This window comes from Cervus canadensis, chromosome 14 (genome assembly GCF_019320065.1).
Source record: "Cervus canadensis isolate Bull #8, Minnesota chromosome 14, ASM1932006v1, whole genome shotgun sequence".
NCBI lineage: Eukaryota > Metazoa > Chordata > Mammalia > Artiodactyla > Cervidae > Cervus > Cervus canadensis.
Genome location: NC_057399.1, coordinates 4124269 through 4141774, shown reverse-complemented (window position 1 = coordinate 4141774; position 17506 = coordinate 4124269). Strand labels below are relative to the sequence as shown.

General features: G+C 39.2%; 2 protein-coding genes across 2 annotated transcripts; one reads left to right on the top strand and one right to left on the bottom strand.

Annotated features, from left to right (window-relative positions):
• The first annotated feature begins 2733 nt into the window (after positions 1-2733).
• LOC122452887 (beta-defensin 43-like) lies at positions 2734-8740 on the top strand. Its single transcript, XM_043486659.1, has 2 exons — positions 2734-2791; positions 8589-8740. The coding sequence occupies exons 1-2, from the start codon at positions 2734-2736 to the stop codon at positions 8738-8740; spliced, it is 210 nt and encodes a 69-aa protein (XP_043342594.1).
• Positions 8741-9551: 811 nt separating this feature from the next.
• DEFB135 (defensin beta 135) lies at positions 9552-14995 on the bottom strand. The gene is made up of 3 exons (XM_043486414.1): positions 14947-14995; positions 11281-11340; positions 9552-9721 (listed from the first exon to the last, which is right to left on the bottom strand). Exons 1-3 carry the CDS (start codon positions 14993-14995, stop codon positions 9552-9554), a joined length of 279 nt encoding a protein of 92 aa, XP_043342349.1.
• Positions 14996-17506: the final 2511 nt, after the last annotated feature.

The following is a 17506-nucleotide window of genomic DNA, read 5'->3' as shown; positions in this document are numbered from 1 at the left end:
ATTATCTAGTCCTTGAAGATTGTGTATAAAGTCTAGCACCCTTTGAACATGAAAGGACAGAACCTCAACTACTTGCAATTTTATTTTATTGGCCAACATTACTGACGTATAATTCCCCAAAAGTGTCCATTTCATTCAGATATTTGGTATAGGGCGTTCACTGTATTCTATAATAATATTTAAACTCTTCTTTATATGTTATTTTAATGGACTAGGACTAACCAAAAGAGTAATGAATGGTCTTTTAGGTGGTAGAATAATGCATTGTGTTTATTACCATCTTAATAATTTTATGAGTTTTCCAATTTTTAAATAAAAATGTAATATTTAGGAATCAGAATAAAAAACTATAAACACACATAGTATATAGATATCTATGTACATATTTATATGTAAATGTATTATATATATATATTTTGATTTTATACAGAGGAAAATTTGTTAGTGATTTAGCAAAAGTATATTTAGTACAAAGAGATGTCAGAAATCTTCAGGTTAAGAAGTAAATGAAAAGAACTGGAAATAGAGAACATATTATTATTTTCCTGAGACAAAAGGGGGAAAGTTAGAGTTTCACATAAAAAGTAAACTAAAGAAAGGAAGGTTACTGTATCAGTTGCTTTTAAAGCCCAAGAACTTGATTTAAATAATAAGCTTTCAATACTACTGAGTACAAAAAAGGAAGGTAAACAATGAACACTTGATTATAAAGTATCTGAGTATCTACTGCCCTTCTGGAGAGCTAAATTCAATAATAAAACTCAATAATTCCTAAGTCTAATTTATTGTCTCATGGTAAATTAACTCCTTTCTCCTGCTGGGACAATCTGTACTTTGATAGCTTGATAGCTGAATTTCTTCTCTGTGTTCTTCTAAGGAAAGGCCTTTGTCAAAGTGCTTCCTCTTTCTGTGCCAAGGCCCTGAGCAATCTGGTGATGAGCCTCCTTTCAACACTCACTGGTGCCCACCAATCCACCCCCAGAATGTAATGAATCGTCTTCTGACCTTCCCTTTGACGATGTCCCTGACTACCAACCCATGGATCACTCAGTGTTCTTGGGCTTCCTGGGCAGCCTTCCAAGCCCATCCCCTGGCTCCAGATCTTTTTGGATGAGAAACAAATTTTACAGAAAATGACAAAATATTATTGAAGATTCAGCCCTTAGTGTTCCATTAGGGAACTCAATGATTTGTGTCCATAAATGTGATTCCTTTGCAATGCAAACTATACTTCCAAAGCCGTTCATGATTGGAGGGGCTAAAGATTCCCAGCCAGTCAGATTTAAGTAAATGGAATAGTCATCAGTAGCCAGCACACTCCCCTGACCTGAATAACGCCTCCATGAGTTTCCAGGGTGCCGAGAGGGGCTTGTCCCCAGGGGCTTGTCGCCACTGTCACAGCAACTTCAGAGGAGAAAAAGTCCTGAGCCCAGGCTTAGGAAAAGCCACCCGCAGAACTTTTGGCCCCCTCATTGGCCCTCCTCAGGCTAAGGCCTGTGGAATTGGCCTCTTCCAGGACCTCAATCCCTATCTCTCCACCAATCCTCCATCCCTGATTTAGTTCCTGATGTCATTTTCAAGGCTTCCATGGCCATGGAGGGCCTGCTCAAATAGTGTGACTACATGCTTCATTAGGAGTGGAAAGGGTATCCAGAGGAAGCCATGGAAGAAAGGAGCTTCCTTTTGGACACAGACAACCAAAAGGAAGTTACTCAATGCAGAGTAAGAGCATCTAAGAAATTATGAAGACCAAGTTAGATCATGAATGTGAACGCACTCTGCAGCTTCTGAAGGTGGCATTCTTACTCATGTTTTCTTTAATCATTCGCTAGGTCATCCAAATGACTCCAATGTTCCTCTGTGCTCATTCCTTAGTGTCTGCAAGGTAATTACTGGAGGAGGAAATGGGAACCCACACCAGTATTCTTGCCTGGAAAGTTCCATGGACAGAGGAGCCTGGCAGGCTACAGTCCATGGGGTCACAAAGAGTCGGACACGACAGAAAATGCACACTCACAAGGTAATTGTGTCCACTTTGTCAGAGACATGCTCAGATGGCATTGCCATTGTCATTCCTGTATTGTTTGCTTTCCCAAATGCACCTCAGTCCCTTTCTTCCTTTTTGGTCTCCCTCACATTGCATATGACAGTGATATACAACAAGGTGTGTTCACGAAGATTCTAGACACAAAAATAAGCTGATCTCATTAGTTGGCTGGACAAAGAGATAATCAAACATAAGCTTCTGTATATCTCACAAGCCTGTGTACAGTTTCAAAAACAATTCCATTGCTGAAGTCTGCTAACATACATTCCCCAAAATATTAATAAATAGGTATGTTATTATATCTAGTGCTTCTCTTATTGTTTTACTGGGGAAACAAACTGAATGTTTTTACTCTGTAAATGTTGCCTTAACCTCCAGGAACCATAAGACAATGATTTTTCAACAGAGTAGCCCCTCTTCCCTTTATCATGGCTGCTATTTCCCTGTAAGTGTTTTACATTCTTCTGTCACTGCCCACACCCTGCCAACACTTGACAAATGTCCTGTGAATGACTGATGGTCACGTCCATTGTGTGGTATCTCCTGATACGAAGGCTCATCGGAACGCAGAAATGTTCTTGCCACTGAAAGGTTCAATAATCATACAGAGACTCACTTCTTGAGTACTGAATGTAGAAAGAAGTTTTCTTCACCCCAGCTACAGATTCTCTCTGACTTATTCAGCTATGAAGGTCTTGCTTTCCCTCCTTGGGCTTCTTGCCTTACTGTCCATAGTTCCTCAAGGTAAGATGGAAACCTTTCATTCCAAAGTTATGAAAATATAAGTGAAAAAGAATACAAGGTCTTTCAAGAGCTTGAAAATAAATTAGAGAAGAGCAGATTGTACCATATAATGAAGAATGGGAGAGTAGCGGAGAGCTGGTGGTTAGGGGCAACAGCCGTAAGGTGGTAGCCTCCATTGATTTAACCTATAGCTCTTACTTGAAGATTGTGCTTGATCTAAAGAAGGTGGAAGGAGGTTACAGAACACAGAAAAATTGGGGAACTAAAAAGTGGAAAATGAGTGGAGATTAGAAGGGCCAGGGTGAAGAGGAGGCTGCTCCATCATAATCTGTGGTTTACATAACACTCTGATCACTGATCTAGGTAAGGACTTATGTGGAAATTACTTTATGTATGGTAGGACTTAAGATTCCATCTTAACACTCAACCAAGTAACCAATTACATGGACCTACTTATTGAATAATCAATCTAACCCTCCCAAATTAACTTTAAAATCCATCAATACTATGTGTTAAATATATGTTAATTGTTGAGTTTATCAATGGGTTTTACATTACTATCAATTGACATCTTTTATGATGCACTTACTACTTTAAGATCACCTTTTAATACTCAAAGAAATTCAAGATTTTCTTCATTGTTGATGTTTCTTTTATGAGATAAAATTCATTCTTTTAAAGTTTACCATTTATGTGGTTTTCTATATATTCCTGAAGTTATTCAACCATCACTGTCCAATTCCAGAACATTCCATGACTCCAAAAAAGAAACTCCATATTCATTAGCAGTCATTCCCCATCTTCCTCCTCCCCTCAGACCCTGGCAACTTTTAATCTATTTTCTGTTTCTATCCATTTGCCTATTTTGGATATTTAACATAGTCAAACAACATGTAACCCTTTGTGTCTGTTTTCTTTCACTTAGGAACAGATTTTTCAAAATGTATCCATATTGCAGTATGCATCAATACTTAATCTTTTTCAACTGATAAGTAGTATTATAGTAAATGGATATACTACCTTTTTTCATCCAGTCATCAGTTGATAGACATTTGGGTTGTTTCTAGTCTGGATCTTTATCAGTGATGTTGCTCTGAACATTTACATCCAAGCTTTTATGTGGATATATTTTTAATTCTCTTGGAAATACACCTGTGTTTTATGGTTACACTATGTTTAAATTTCTGAGGAACTGTCAAGCTATTTTCCATAGCTTCACTCTTTATTTTAAAATACCAGCAGTGCCTGAGGGTTCCAATTTCTTCACATAGTCACCGACAGTTATTGTCTGTTTCTTTTATTATAGTCATCCTAGTTACTGTAAAGAGAAACCTCATTGTAGTTTTAACTTGTATTTTAATTTGCATTTAATTTGCAACATTAATGATGTTGAGCATCTTTTACGTGTTTTATTGGCCATGTGTATATTTCTATACTCAAATTCTTTACTTATTTCTTAATTTAGTTGTATTTCACTAGTCTGTTCTTCATATATTTTTGACACTAAACCTTTAGCAGATACAGGTTTGAAAATATTCTCTCCCACTCTTTAAGCTGTTTCTTCTTAAATATATATATATATATAGATAGATAGATAGATTTTTGACTGACATTGCTGTATCACTGAATATGCTTCCAGGCTCAAGTTAGAAACAACTCTGACTGTTACTTCTGTAGGCAGATGACATGATCTTATATGTAGAAACCCTAAGATACCATCAAAAACTTAGAACTAGTACAAAAATTCAGTAAGTTACAGAAAACAAAATCAATAAGCAAAAACCAGTTGTATTTCTACATATTAACAACAAACTATTCAAAAGAGAAATTATGAAACCAATCTCATTTATAACAGCATCAAAAGAACAAAGTACTGAGGAATACAACTTAACCAAAGAGGTAAAAGACTTGTACATTGAAAACTACAAAATACTGATGAAAGAAATTAAAGAAGACACAAATAAAAGGCTATCCCCTATCTAGCAGCTGAAAGAATTAATACTGTTAAAATGTTCACAGAACCTAAAGCGAATAATAAATTCAGTAAAATCCCTGTGAAAAACCCATTGTTATTTTTCATAGAAATAGAAAAAAAAACAATTTTAGAACAGCTTTCTAAAACTTTAAAACAGCCAAAAAAATTTTTTAAAGACAGGAGAGAGAGATGGAAGAAAGAATGAGTCCTAAAATTCTTATGCAGCCACAAAATTCCCTGAATAGCAAAGCAATTTTGAGCAAGAAGAACAAAGCTGATGGCATAGTAATTAATGGCTTCAAAATATATTACAAAGCTATAAAAATTTTAAAAGTATGGTACTGGCATAACTACAGATATGTAAGGACTTCCCTGGTGGTCCGGTGGCTAAGACTCTGCACTCCCAATGCAGGGGGCCCGAATTCCATCCCTGGTCAGGGAACTAGATCCCACATGCTGCAACTAAAGATCTGGGATGCCGCAATGAAGATCAAAGAGCCTGCATGCTGCAACTAAGAGCTGGTACAGCCAAATAGATAAATATTTTTTAAAAAAAGAAAGACATGTAGAACAGTGGGAGAGAATAGAGACCTCAGAAATAAGCCCCTCCCCCAAAACACAGAGGGAACTGATATTCAATAAGAGTGCTCAGACTACACAATGGAGAAAGGAGAGTCTCTTCAACCAATGATGTTAGGAAAACTGGATAGCCATATGCAGAGTACATTTATAGAAAAAAAAAATCAATTCAAAATAGATTAAAGATTTAAACATGAGACCCAAAGCTGTAAAATCTCTAGAAGAAAACATGAAGGAAGAACTTCATGACACCGGTCTTTGCAATGATTTCTCGGATATGCACAAGCACCAAAGGCAAAATGAGATAAGTAGGACTACAAGAAACTAAAAAGTTTCTGCAGAGCAAGACAAACAATCAACAGAGTTACAAGACAACCTAAGAAATGGGAGAAAATATCTGCAGGCCCTACACTCAATAAGGGTTTGCAAATTCTTTGCAGAACACATGAGGAGCTCACACAACTCAATAGCCCAAATAATAATAAAGCAATTAAAATTAAGCAAGGGACCTGAACAGATATTTTTCCAGAAAAGAAATACAAATAGCCAAAAAGAATACAAAAAGGTGTTCAAAGTCACTTACCATCAGGGAAATGCAAATCAAACCCACAATGAGATATCACCTCACACCTGTTAAAATAGCTATTATCATAATAATAATAATAAGCATTGGTAGATATATAAAGAGAAACCTTGTACACTTTTGTGGAAATGTAAATTGAAAAAGTAATTATGAAAAAATATGAATGCTCCTTTAAAAATTAGAACTAGAAACCACTATAAGATCCAGCTCTTCCACTTCTGAGTATATATACAAAAAATGATATTGAATAGAGATGCTGAAGAGACAACTGTACTCCCATGTTCAGTGCAGCACTATTCACACTAGCCAAGATAAGGAAACAATCAAAGTGTCTTGTCAATGTGTGAATGGTAAAGAAAAATGTCTTATATATGTGTGTGTGTGTATTCATACAATAGAATATTATTCAGCCTTACAAAGAAGGAAACTATACCATTTGCATTGACATGAAAAAAATGTCCTGAAGGACATTATGCTAAGTAAGTGAGACACAAAAGGATCAATACTGTGTGATCTCATTTATGTGTGGAGTGTAAAAAAGTAAAAGTCAAAGAAGTAGCAAGTAAAATGGTGGATGCCAAGGGCTGGAGGGGCAGGGAAATGGAGAGATGTTAAGGGTACAAACTTCCAGTTATAAAATGAACAAGTTCCAGAGACTTAATGTACAGTACGGTGACTATAGTTAATATAATGTATCATACACTCAAAATTTGCTGAGAGTAGATCTCAAGTGATCTTACGATACAATAAAAGAGGATGACCACATGAAGTGTTGGATATGTTAATTATCTTGCAGTGGTATCAAGTCAATATATATTATAGCGTAATATTGCATCATATACCCTAAATGTATACAATTTGTATCAGTCAGTCATTCCTCAATAAAAGTGAAAAACATACACACACATAAGAAGAAAATGTGATATATATGTAAGATAAATTCAGCATTAAAAAAGGAAATCCTACCATTTGTGACAACATGGATGACCTGGAGGGTACTATGCTAAATGAAATGTCAGACACAAAAAGACAAATACTGTGTGATCTCGCTTATCTGTGGAATCCAAAAATGGCAAACTCATATCAACAGGGCCTGACAGGTGGAGGAAATGGGGAGACATTGGTCAAAAGGTACAAAGTTTCATTTATGCAAGACAGAATAGTTCTGAAGTTCTACTACACACAGTACGCACAGTTAACAATACAGAATTGTAACTTATATCTTTCAGAGTCTAGATCTTATGCTAAGTATTCTTACCACAAGTGATAATAACAACAATAATAATAATAGAGGAGGTGAGAGGAAATTTTCATATGTGATTAAAGTGTCTTATGATCTTGATAGTAGTGATGATTTCACAAGTGTAAAGTGATAAAGTGAAGTTGCTCAAGTGTAAACTAGTCACCAAACTTACTGAGTCATGTACATTTCAACTAAACAATGAAAAAGACATACAACTACAGTGTCACCAACATACAACCCTCATTATTAATGAACGTAGCCACTGGGAATCACTAGCTGCTATTATCTCCAAAAGACAGACAACCAGACATAAAGGGCCTCCTGATAAAAAACAGACAGACACACAATCACCACCAGCAACTGCAGTACAGCCAGCTAAAGGAATCAAACGTGAGTCTGGTCCAGCGTCTGAATCCGGTTGCCAATTTGCTGAAAATACAGGGGACACAGGAACATGCTGACTTCTCTAAGAGTATGCAATCAGAAAAATAGAAACTGTAGGAAACACTACAGGTTAAACACCCCAAGTTCTTCAACATAAGAACTGTCAGAAAACTATAAAAAATGGAATTGGGAAAAATCTGTAGGTTTAGAAGGAAGATCAAAAATCATAAAGAGAAAAAACTAAACTACAGTATCTAGGGATGAAATTCAGGTACTAACACTATTTTTAAGTAAGGAAATACATGCAAGTGATTCCTATAAAACTTAGGTTTCCTTGGGGTAAAGGGATCCAAGGAAACACCTATGACCAAGAACTGGAAACCAAGATGAGACAGAGGTCATGGCCTGCGGGACCCTGTGCAGGCCTCAAGAACATCCTCAGTGCAGGAGGCAGAGGCTCTGAGCCTGCACACCCTGGAAACTGGAAACCAAGACCCGACTGCCCCACCCTATTCTCGTTCTCAGTTGATGATTTCTCTTTTCACTAAGATGGGAAAAGCAACAAGTGACAAAATCCCCATTTCCCCACTACCATGAACCTTTACCTAATTTTACCTCACCTTGCCTTCTAAACTTCATACTCGGACCTAAGGCCAACCCCTTCATCTGTACATGAGATTTCATCCCCACTCACTTTCACAGACTTCACTTCTGAAATTAAACACCCTTTCCTGAATCATGAATCCCCACACTTAAATGGATCATTAATTTTAGCATAGCCAAAAATATGCTGTGACAGTTCTTATCAGAAACACTGCCCCTTTCCAGCCTCACCTCACTAACTACTCTAGAGAAGAAACCCTCATTTATCTTTATTCAGTACTGCCACTTTTCTCTTCTCCATTCTTTTTTTTGTCATTTTTTCTGGGAAAGTTCTTTATTGTTGTTGTTTTGTTATGAAACACTTCAAATATTAAAGTGTTCAAATATTAAAATATACAAACACACAATACAATGTTTTCTCTTTTTAAAGCCAGAAGCCTCTTTCTTCAGGAAAGATGTCCTTCAGGATACTATAACTGCAGAATGAAGTGCAATGTTAATGAATACGCAGTTAGATACTGTGATGACTGGACCATCTGCTGCAGAGAGAAGAAAACAGTTAAGGCAAAAAAGAAGTGGTAAAACGTCTAACTCCATCTTCTTCAGAAATCTAAAAATGTTTAAAACTCCCTTGTCTATATAAGAATAATTAATATGATGGATAAGGGAAACTCATGGTAATTATATATGTAAATGGTCAACTTAAAGTAAATATTTTATCAAAGTTCACACTCTGTTTTCATGTGTGCACTTTTTCATTAATTTCCTCAACTTATATCCACCACATTGGTATTTCATTTATAGTACCATATCCCAGCCCCACCAGTTTCAAACTGTTTGACCTTAGATAAGTTTCTTAGTCTCTCTCCATCCTCAGTTTCCTTATCTATACAACGGGATAACCATGGTACCTACATCAATAGTGCTGTGAGGATTACATGAATTGTGTGTATGTGTGTGTGTGTGTTCAGTCATGTTCAACTCTCTGTGACCCTGTGGACTGTAGCCTGCCAGGCTCCTCTGTCCGTGGGATTTCCCAAGCAAGAATACTGTTGCATGGATGTGCTAAATTTGTGAAATTTGTTAAGAGGGTCACTTATGATTTTTTACATTTTTCTGAGTACATTTCAGTATATCTGTCGTATATACAAATACAGTATATTTCAAAAAAAGTTTTTAGGAAAATTTTAATAGGAAAAATTAACAAAGAAGAAAAATATTGAAGACAAGGAATTCGACTAAGAGATTATTTCCATGGGAGAGACAACGAACTCTTCTAAATAAAGAGAAATACATCCAACACAGAAATACGGATAGACTAAAGCCATCATTTTAATGGGACGGTACATCTCAGAAGGTCCTCAGAGGAAGTCAGCAGGAACCTCAGATACAACTATTTTCCAACCACTGAAGGCAAATACTTTTTATCAATGCAGCAAAGCATTGTCATTTCACAGAATACATGAAATATTTCACTTTTATAGCATGATTTCCTGCAAACACCTTTTGTTCGCCAGCATGAATTAAAGAATCTTCTTATGAATGCATTTGCTCCACTTTTAACTGCCAAGAAAAGCAGAATTAAACACACAGTGCTTGCAGGGTCATAACGCCTTGGATAAGACTGAAGACTACACTTTACAACTTTTTAATGGTAAATTGAACAGGCTCCAAAGACCCCAGTCATGTTATGGTTGGGTGTCCCTTTTTCAACTGCTCTTAAGTTATTTCCCAGAGATGTATTACAAGTCACTAGTTTCCACAGTCCCAACTCATGTGAATCTCTAACCAGCTACAGACAGGAAACAGGGCCCAGCAGATTTGCTTGGAACTATTTGCAATGGAAAACATTTAGACCCCAGGAGTCTGTCAAGGCCCTGTGGCAAGAGACACGCAGGATCTGGAACAGGAGCAAGGTAGTCTGATTATCAAGTGTCGTTTAAAGAAGGAAAGATCACCGACACAGAAGTTCAGAAGCTCCTGGTTCTAGGCCTGCCTCTAGTTGACTTTTTCCTGCATGCCTGACTGCCTGCCAAGGCTTAATCACAGAGTAGTTGAAAGCATTGGTGGCTGGTGAGTGTTAATGGGTCTGCAGTACCTGACACCTAGATTTCAATCAGTTACTAGGATTTCTCCTAACCTTAAGACCTGGGCACCTCTGGAAGCTGAGAGATCAGGAGGACAGGTAGGCAGGCAGCTTAACAGGGTGGCTCTGAGTCATCCTACTGAATTCCCTTCTCTTGTGTGTTCATCCTTACCAGTCTCTCCACCCAGCCTGCCCAAGGGCCTTTGTAGTGGAAGAGTGACCAATGTGGTCTGACCAAAGGCCACTGGCAAGTGAATTTGCCTTTCACACGCCCATTATCCCTGGGGCACCCCCTGGGGACAAAAGAGTCCAGTGGAGACACCATGAGTCCAAAGGTCCTGCCATCCAGGACAACGGCAGAAATCTCACAATTCTCGTATGCCTCTTCAATACTTACCCATGGCCCTATATGATACCTTTAGAATGTGAAGCTTTCAGACAAAGGGTAAAAGCTGTCTGCAGACTTCAGCAAACCATAAGCAAAGTTGTTGACTCGCCACTTCAGTGACTTAAGTGGACCCTTCTCAGTATCAAGTTGCTGGTTTCTTTCCATAGGACATAAATTTTGACCCCTCAAACCAATGTTCCATAGGCTCCTATTGTGCTTTAAAGTTAATATATTTGAACAACTCACTCTATTTATTGATTCTGCTCAGCATCAAATTTGCCTTGGTTTCTAATTGACTTTGAAGTGCAAGTTCTCAGAGTCCTAGAGGAACAGTCCCTCTCTCACCCCCTATGTATCCTCTAAAGGTCTCATGCTTTTGCTCTGCCAATGCCATCAGTTCAATTCCCCCACAAACTTCACAGATTCCCTAGGCCAAAATCCAGAACTAATGTCTTCTTTGAAACTACTATGTGTCCTTAGCATCTTATCTCTGTTCCCTGGAACAGCCTGGAGCATCCATCTCTGCTTACATCCCTCCCTGTTTCAATTTCCTTCATCCAAGTCCAGCTTCCTCCTCACTCTTGTAGGACCTCATACCCTCTTTCCCTTAATCGTTCATAATTCCACAGGGAGGAGATTCCTTTTTACCTGGTGGAACATAGGAGAGCAAGACAAGGACCACAAGGACCAAGAGTAAGCTCCTCATAGCTAAACCAATCAGCAAAAGGACATCTGAGAGCAGGGGAGAGTCACTCTATATGTAGGTCTTGAGCCATAGTGAGCTGCGTGACCAGTGAACCTTTTAGGAACAAGAACATCTACTTGCTCCACTGAGCAGTTCAATCAAATAAAGGTCTGTCTTTGAACACAATGTCTCACCATTAAAATACACTTCTTGAGTACCACTTGCAAAGTGCATTACCACTGTGGAAACAGCCCTAATGGCCTGGTAGGATGTTATGTAGGTTCCTTTGTATTCTCACTGTACATTTATTTAACAAATGCCTATAGTATATAGAGAACTGTAAGGCTACCTTACTTAGCTGACAGTGTGTTTTTGATAACTGTCTTCAATCTCTCACCTTGAAAAACAGAAATGCCAGGTAAATATCACACTTTGTTTTAAAATGCAAAGAACATGAAGCTTGGGTAGACAAGAGGACTTTCTCGAGTTTATACGTATCACAAATGGCAGCAACACAACTTACACGGCTCGTGCATACAGAATAATTAGAGAATGGTCCAGCCCAGTTCTAATGTGGCTGCAATCTTTTTAGGGAAATCAGAGCTTCCCACAGAGCAGGGCAAAGTCCTAGAACACCATCAACATGAGTCTTCCATGCTGGGCAATGTGGGATATACAAAGAATTCATGTTAGAACTCTTGCTTTGAAGAACTGAAGATCAAGAGTGCCTGACAGTTTACAGTGCATTTTAAGCTTTACAAAACCTTTATCTGATCTTACATAAAGGATACAGAACCCAGAATCAGACAATCCAAGTTCAAATCTGGACTCAGCTTGATGAGCTTTCAGTAAGGTGCTTGCTTTGCCTTTCCAAATGTCAGTTCTCTCCCCTGTAAAACAGGCTGTACATCATTAATGCTTCCTATTACAGAGGCTTGTGGTGAGGCCAAGCAGAGCAATTCTTGTAAAATGTCCTTTGTAAAATGTACACTTCAGGGATGGTTAGACCCAGAGAACAGAAGAAGATATTTAAAACTAGAGAAGGAAAAAACTAGAGATGGGAGAAATAGGGCTCCTCTAACAGGAGAGCAAAAGAACCAGGACAGGAATAAATTCTTCCATCACTCCCTCCTGTGTGCTTTTCACATCCATGAAAATTTATATACATGTATCACTTTGGCTTCATGCATTCCACTTTCAGGAAGTGTGCGATATGATTTTGATTACAGAGATGGGGATGACTCCTAAAAAGAACTGCAGAACAAAAATATGTAAAGAAAAAGTAAAAGACACGAATTTGGGGAAATGACCAAGTGAGCATGGGTGCACTTAGGGATATGAGAACCACTTTCCAGCCTGGAGCAACAAGTGCAGCCAGAAATACATTCACGCACCCCCATCTGGCTCTGATCTCCTCTTCTCCAGCCAAGCTTCTTGGCCTCTAACTCGACTCTTGCCACCATGCCCTGTAGAACCGCAACTCCTGCTGCTTCTCACCTTCTCCCAGCACATCTTTCCACCTGCATTCCAGCGAAACACTGGCTTGTCCTCTGGAGGGTACGGCCTCCCAGGAGCTTCTGGTGACTGGGGTCATTCATCTGCTGAGGCTCCACGCACCATGGAACAACAGGCAAGGAGCATTTGTCCTAAGACTAAGGAAATGGCCTCTTAACTGGTGTCCCAGGTCATTTTTACATATTTATTGCTCCTCTTTCATGCAATTATCAAATGACCTTTATAGAACTGAAATTGGATCATGCATTTGCCATACATAAAACCTTTCACTGTCCTCCTATTGGGCTAAAGTAGAAACTGCTTACACGGACAACAAACCCCCACCCCCCATCTGGCCCAGCTGCCTCCTGCAGCCCTACCAGTCTCATGTGCCCACTGTCTCACATGGTCCACCTCACTGGACTTAACTTTTCTGAAACAAGCTCACCTCACAGCTTTTACCCATGCTGTGCACACATCCGGGAAATCCACCTCCCTGCCCCCCAGTCTTCACCTCACATTTACTCATTTAAAGAGATATTCTCAGTGTTCTCCATGGAATAAATTTTCCTAGATACTACCCACCTAAATTATATTCTCCCCTGTTAAATTTTCTCATAGGATCTTTTTTTATTATTATCATGTGAAATATTAGAATTTGTGTATATATGTTTTTTGATTTAGTAGTTGCTTCATCACTTGACTACAAGTTCAATGAGATCATGGACCATGTACATCACATACACATCACATCAAGCAAACCCGATTTTTCTTCTAGGGCACTGGAGTCCTAAGGCTGCCTATAATAAAGCACTACAATCTGAGGGGCTTAAACAGAAGAACTGTATTGTCTCACAGCTCTGGAGGCTAGAGGTCTGAAATCAAGCTGTCTTCAGAACTGCTTCTTTCAGAGGCCTGTGAAGGAAGGATGTGCTGCAAGCCCCTCTCCCAGCTCCTGGCAGCCCCTGGCATTCCGTGGTTGGTAGATGGTGTTCTCCCCAGGTCTTTGTATTGTCTTCCCTCCGTATGTGTCTCTGTCTGTGTCCAATTTTGCCCTTTTATACGGAAACAGTCATACTGAATTAGGGCCCATCCTAATGATTTTCAACTCAAACATCTGCAGAGACTTTATTTCCAAATAAGGTCACATTCACAGGTACTAGAGTTTAGGACTTCAACATCCTTGAAGGATCACAATTTAACCCATGACAAACATTAACTTTTCATCTTTCATTTTCCTGGGTAATTCTATGATTCAAATGGTATCACAACAAACAGTTTTTTTTCCAGGACACTAAGTTTTTTTTTTTCTTCTATCACACTGCATGGAAGAAGATTCAGCCACAGATCGGCCCAGTAGAAACTCCTGGGCTTCTAAAAGCCACTGGAGAATACCACACAACACTGCAAGCAAGCTGAGTTTAGACATGAGGTCACTCTTCTCACTTCAGAGGCTATTTGACCTCACCACCCACCACAGTCCATCCTACTCTCAGCAAGTAACTTAGTTTCTGGTTCAGAAAAAAAGAGATGTCAGAGGGTTTTAAACGATTTACCATTGACCCTATTCCCAGCCTACTCACTCAGTGAGCAAGCATATATCTGTAAATGTATATGTATTTTTCTTCTTTTCTTTCTTCTTTGGAGGAATAAGTGTCAAGTCTCCTGCCACATTTCATCCTCCCAACCAGGCTCGTAGCACATGCACACACATCTCCTAAGTTACGTTGCTTTCTCATTAATTTCCTTTTTTAAAAAAATAGAACTTTTTGCTGTAAAATATATAACACATACATAAAAAACCCACAAGACAAATGCAGAGCTTCACAAATTATTATATGCTTAACCCCACAGTAAACATTACTCAGATAAAAAGCACAACTCTGCAGCACCCCAGAAACACCTCCATACAACCCCATCCCAGTCATAACCCCCTCAAGTTACCACGACCCTTGACTTTTATTGTAATCATGTCCTTGAATTTCTATTTCTACCAGACAACTCACCATTCTTACAAAAATAAAATTTTATCTTGCTTTTTTTTTACTTGATATATCTTTTGGTCTCTTTTTATCTGAGTGTTCTCCCTCCTGCTCTCTTAAAATTTACCCGTTAAGTAGCCTAGGACACCTGACCTGTAGATTTACCCACAACCTGGATTTTGCTGACTGGGTACTCACTCATGGTGAAGTTTAACTTGTACCTCTGTCCTCATATTTCCTGAAGACAGGCAGCTGGATCCACAGACTTGATCAGACCCAGGTTCAATCCCTTTAGCAGAACTACAAGTTTTCTTGTTTCATCAAAACTTCATAATATCTGGTTGTGTCTCTGATTGTGCCATTGGTAATTACGGACACTTAATGCCAAGAACCATTCATTCATCAAGAGTTGAAAAGGGGTTATATGCTAATTTCCAATGACATTTTTACAGAATAGAAATAACAATTCTAAAATTAATATGGAACCAGAAAAGATCTCAAATACTCAAAAGTGCTGAGAAAGAAGAACAAAGCTTCTTCATCTTGCTTCTTGCTTCTTAATTATAAACTATATCATAGTTTATAATGCTTCTTAATTATAAACTATATCATAAAGCTATAGTAATCAAAACAGTATGGTACTAGAATAAAAACAGGCACATAGATCAATAGAACAGAAATAAGGACACCCCCAAAATTTTAACATCCTTCAGCTATTCTCTAGACAAGAATTTTTAAGTATTTTCCTTTTGTTCCTTTTCACTTTTATGGGAAAAAGACAAATTTTACCTAACAAAATAATCTTACAAATTATTTACCACCAATCAGTGTGTTCTTAAACAATTACTTCAATGGCCTATGTTCTTCACATTGGGAGAACTATAGACCTAAAATTGATTCCAAATAATGGTATATCTGAAACACTGTCCATCAACTATACTTCAATAAAAAATAAAATTGAATAAATTAATAAAATTTCACTCATAGACCTTTGTAACAAGGTTCTTCCACCCACTACAACCTCATCCATGGTCCAGTAATACCTAAATATGTGTTCACACCTGCACACCAGACTTTTCTACCTCTGTACCCTGAGTCTGTGGGTCTACTGATCTTTCCTAGAGCCCTCTTTCTTGTACTTCCTGGATAATTCCTACTTACCCTTAAAGATTCAACTCCGCCAGGAAGCCTTTCCTGCTTCTCTCAAACCTCATTTTGGTGCCCCAAGTTTCCACAGCATTCTGTACATAATTCCTGTTCACAGCTTTTACCTCATTATGTGTGTATTAGTTGAGTTGCTCAGTCATGTATAACTCTTTGCAACCCCATGGACTATACCCCACCAGGCTCCTCTGTCCATGGAATTCTCCAAGCAAGAATACTGGAGTGGGTAGCCATTCCCTTCTCCAGGGATGAAACCCAGAGATGGAAACCAGGTCTCCTGCATTGTAGCAGGATTCTTTATCATCTGTGCAACCAGGGAAGCCCATTACTTCATTATATGAAAATTATAACCTACGGCCCATGCAACTGAGGACAGGAATCTTCTCTATGTCCCTGGAACCCAGCAAAGGGCCTGGCATAAAGTGCCACTAATGTTGGCCACCCTGAACTGAACTGGACTGAACCTTCCTGCTCTCTGGAGCTTTCCATTTCCATGCCCCATGCTACATTTCCCCTCCACGCTCACAGTGATCACGGCCCTTCTGTATTTTCGCCACATTGGGTCTGTAACTCACTTCTTACAGACAAGAGTCTGAGTCAGGGCAGGGTGGGCTGCTGATCTGCTCAGAGTTATGAGTAAGGCTGAGGATTTGTTGCACACCAGGTCCATGACCAGTGCTGTAGAACTGCCTTTCTCACAGCCTGCACAGAAATCCATGGAGATAAGGACAGCCCCGTTGGCTACAACTGTGCTAGGGAATTCAAGGACCAGGAAGAGACTCAAATGCCCAAAGGAAAAAATCATGTTCTATAGACAATCTGTCTGAAGCTAAGGAAGAAGGCAAACCAGCCCAGGGGACTTCTGGGCATCTGGCCAGTGGCAGAGGGCATCTGATCTGGAAAGAAAGCCCTGAGAACATTCTTCCCTGTGTGTGGCCAGGGACCAGTTCCAAGCCAACGTCTCCTCACAGAATGTCCTAAGACTCCAAACATAATCGAATCTTGCTAAAGGCATAATGGATTCACCTGATTACACAGTCCCTTCCAGCCAGAAGTGTCTCTCTTGATTGCTTGCGACAACCAGACCCCACTTTCCTCTCTGAACTTCTCCAGGTCCAAACAGGGATTTCTTTAGTATCCTCACGTCATGGTTATATGTAACCAGCTGGCTAAATTTTTTTTCCTACATGGGTTTGGACTTATGTTTTGGTCTGAAGTTCTTGCTCAGAGTTTGCAGGCTGTTAGACATACTGAAACTATGATCTTAATCCTCACTCTAAGTCCCGCCCCAACATACAGCTAGAGGAACCTGGTGAAAGAGTGGAGGGTTCTGGGTCATGCCCCAGAAAACCCAAGATTTAGGTCAAGTTTCCCAGTGATCAGAGAAGCTGCTGTGCTCACACCCTTTGTTCCTCTGGCCTGAAGTCTGCCAGTTGCTAAGGAGATGGCAGCAATGTACTCCTACCCTCTGACTTCCATGGATTCTCCCATCAGCCCTATATGGCAGAACGGGCCACACTGAACCCCGATATCCACCCCGGCTTGAAAC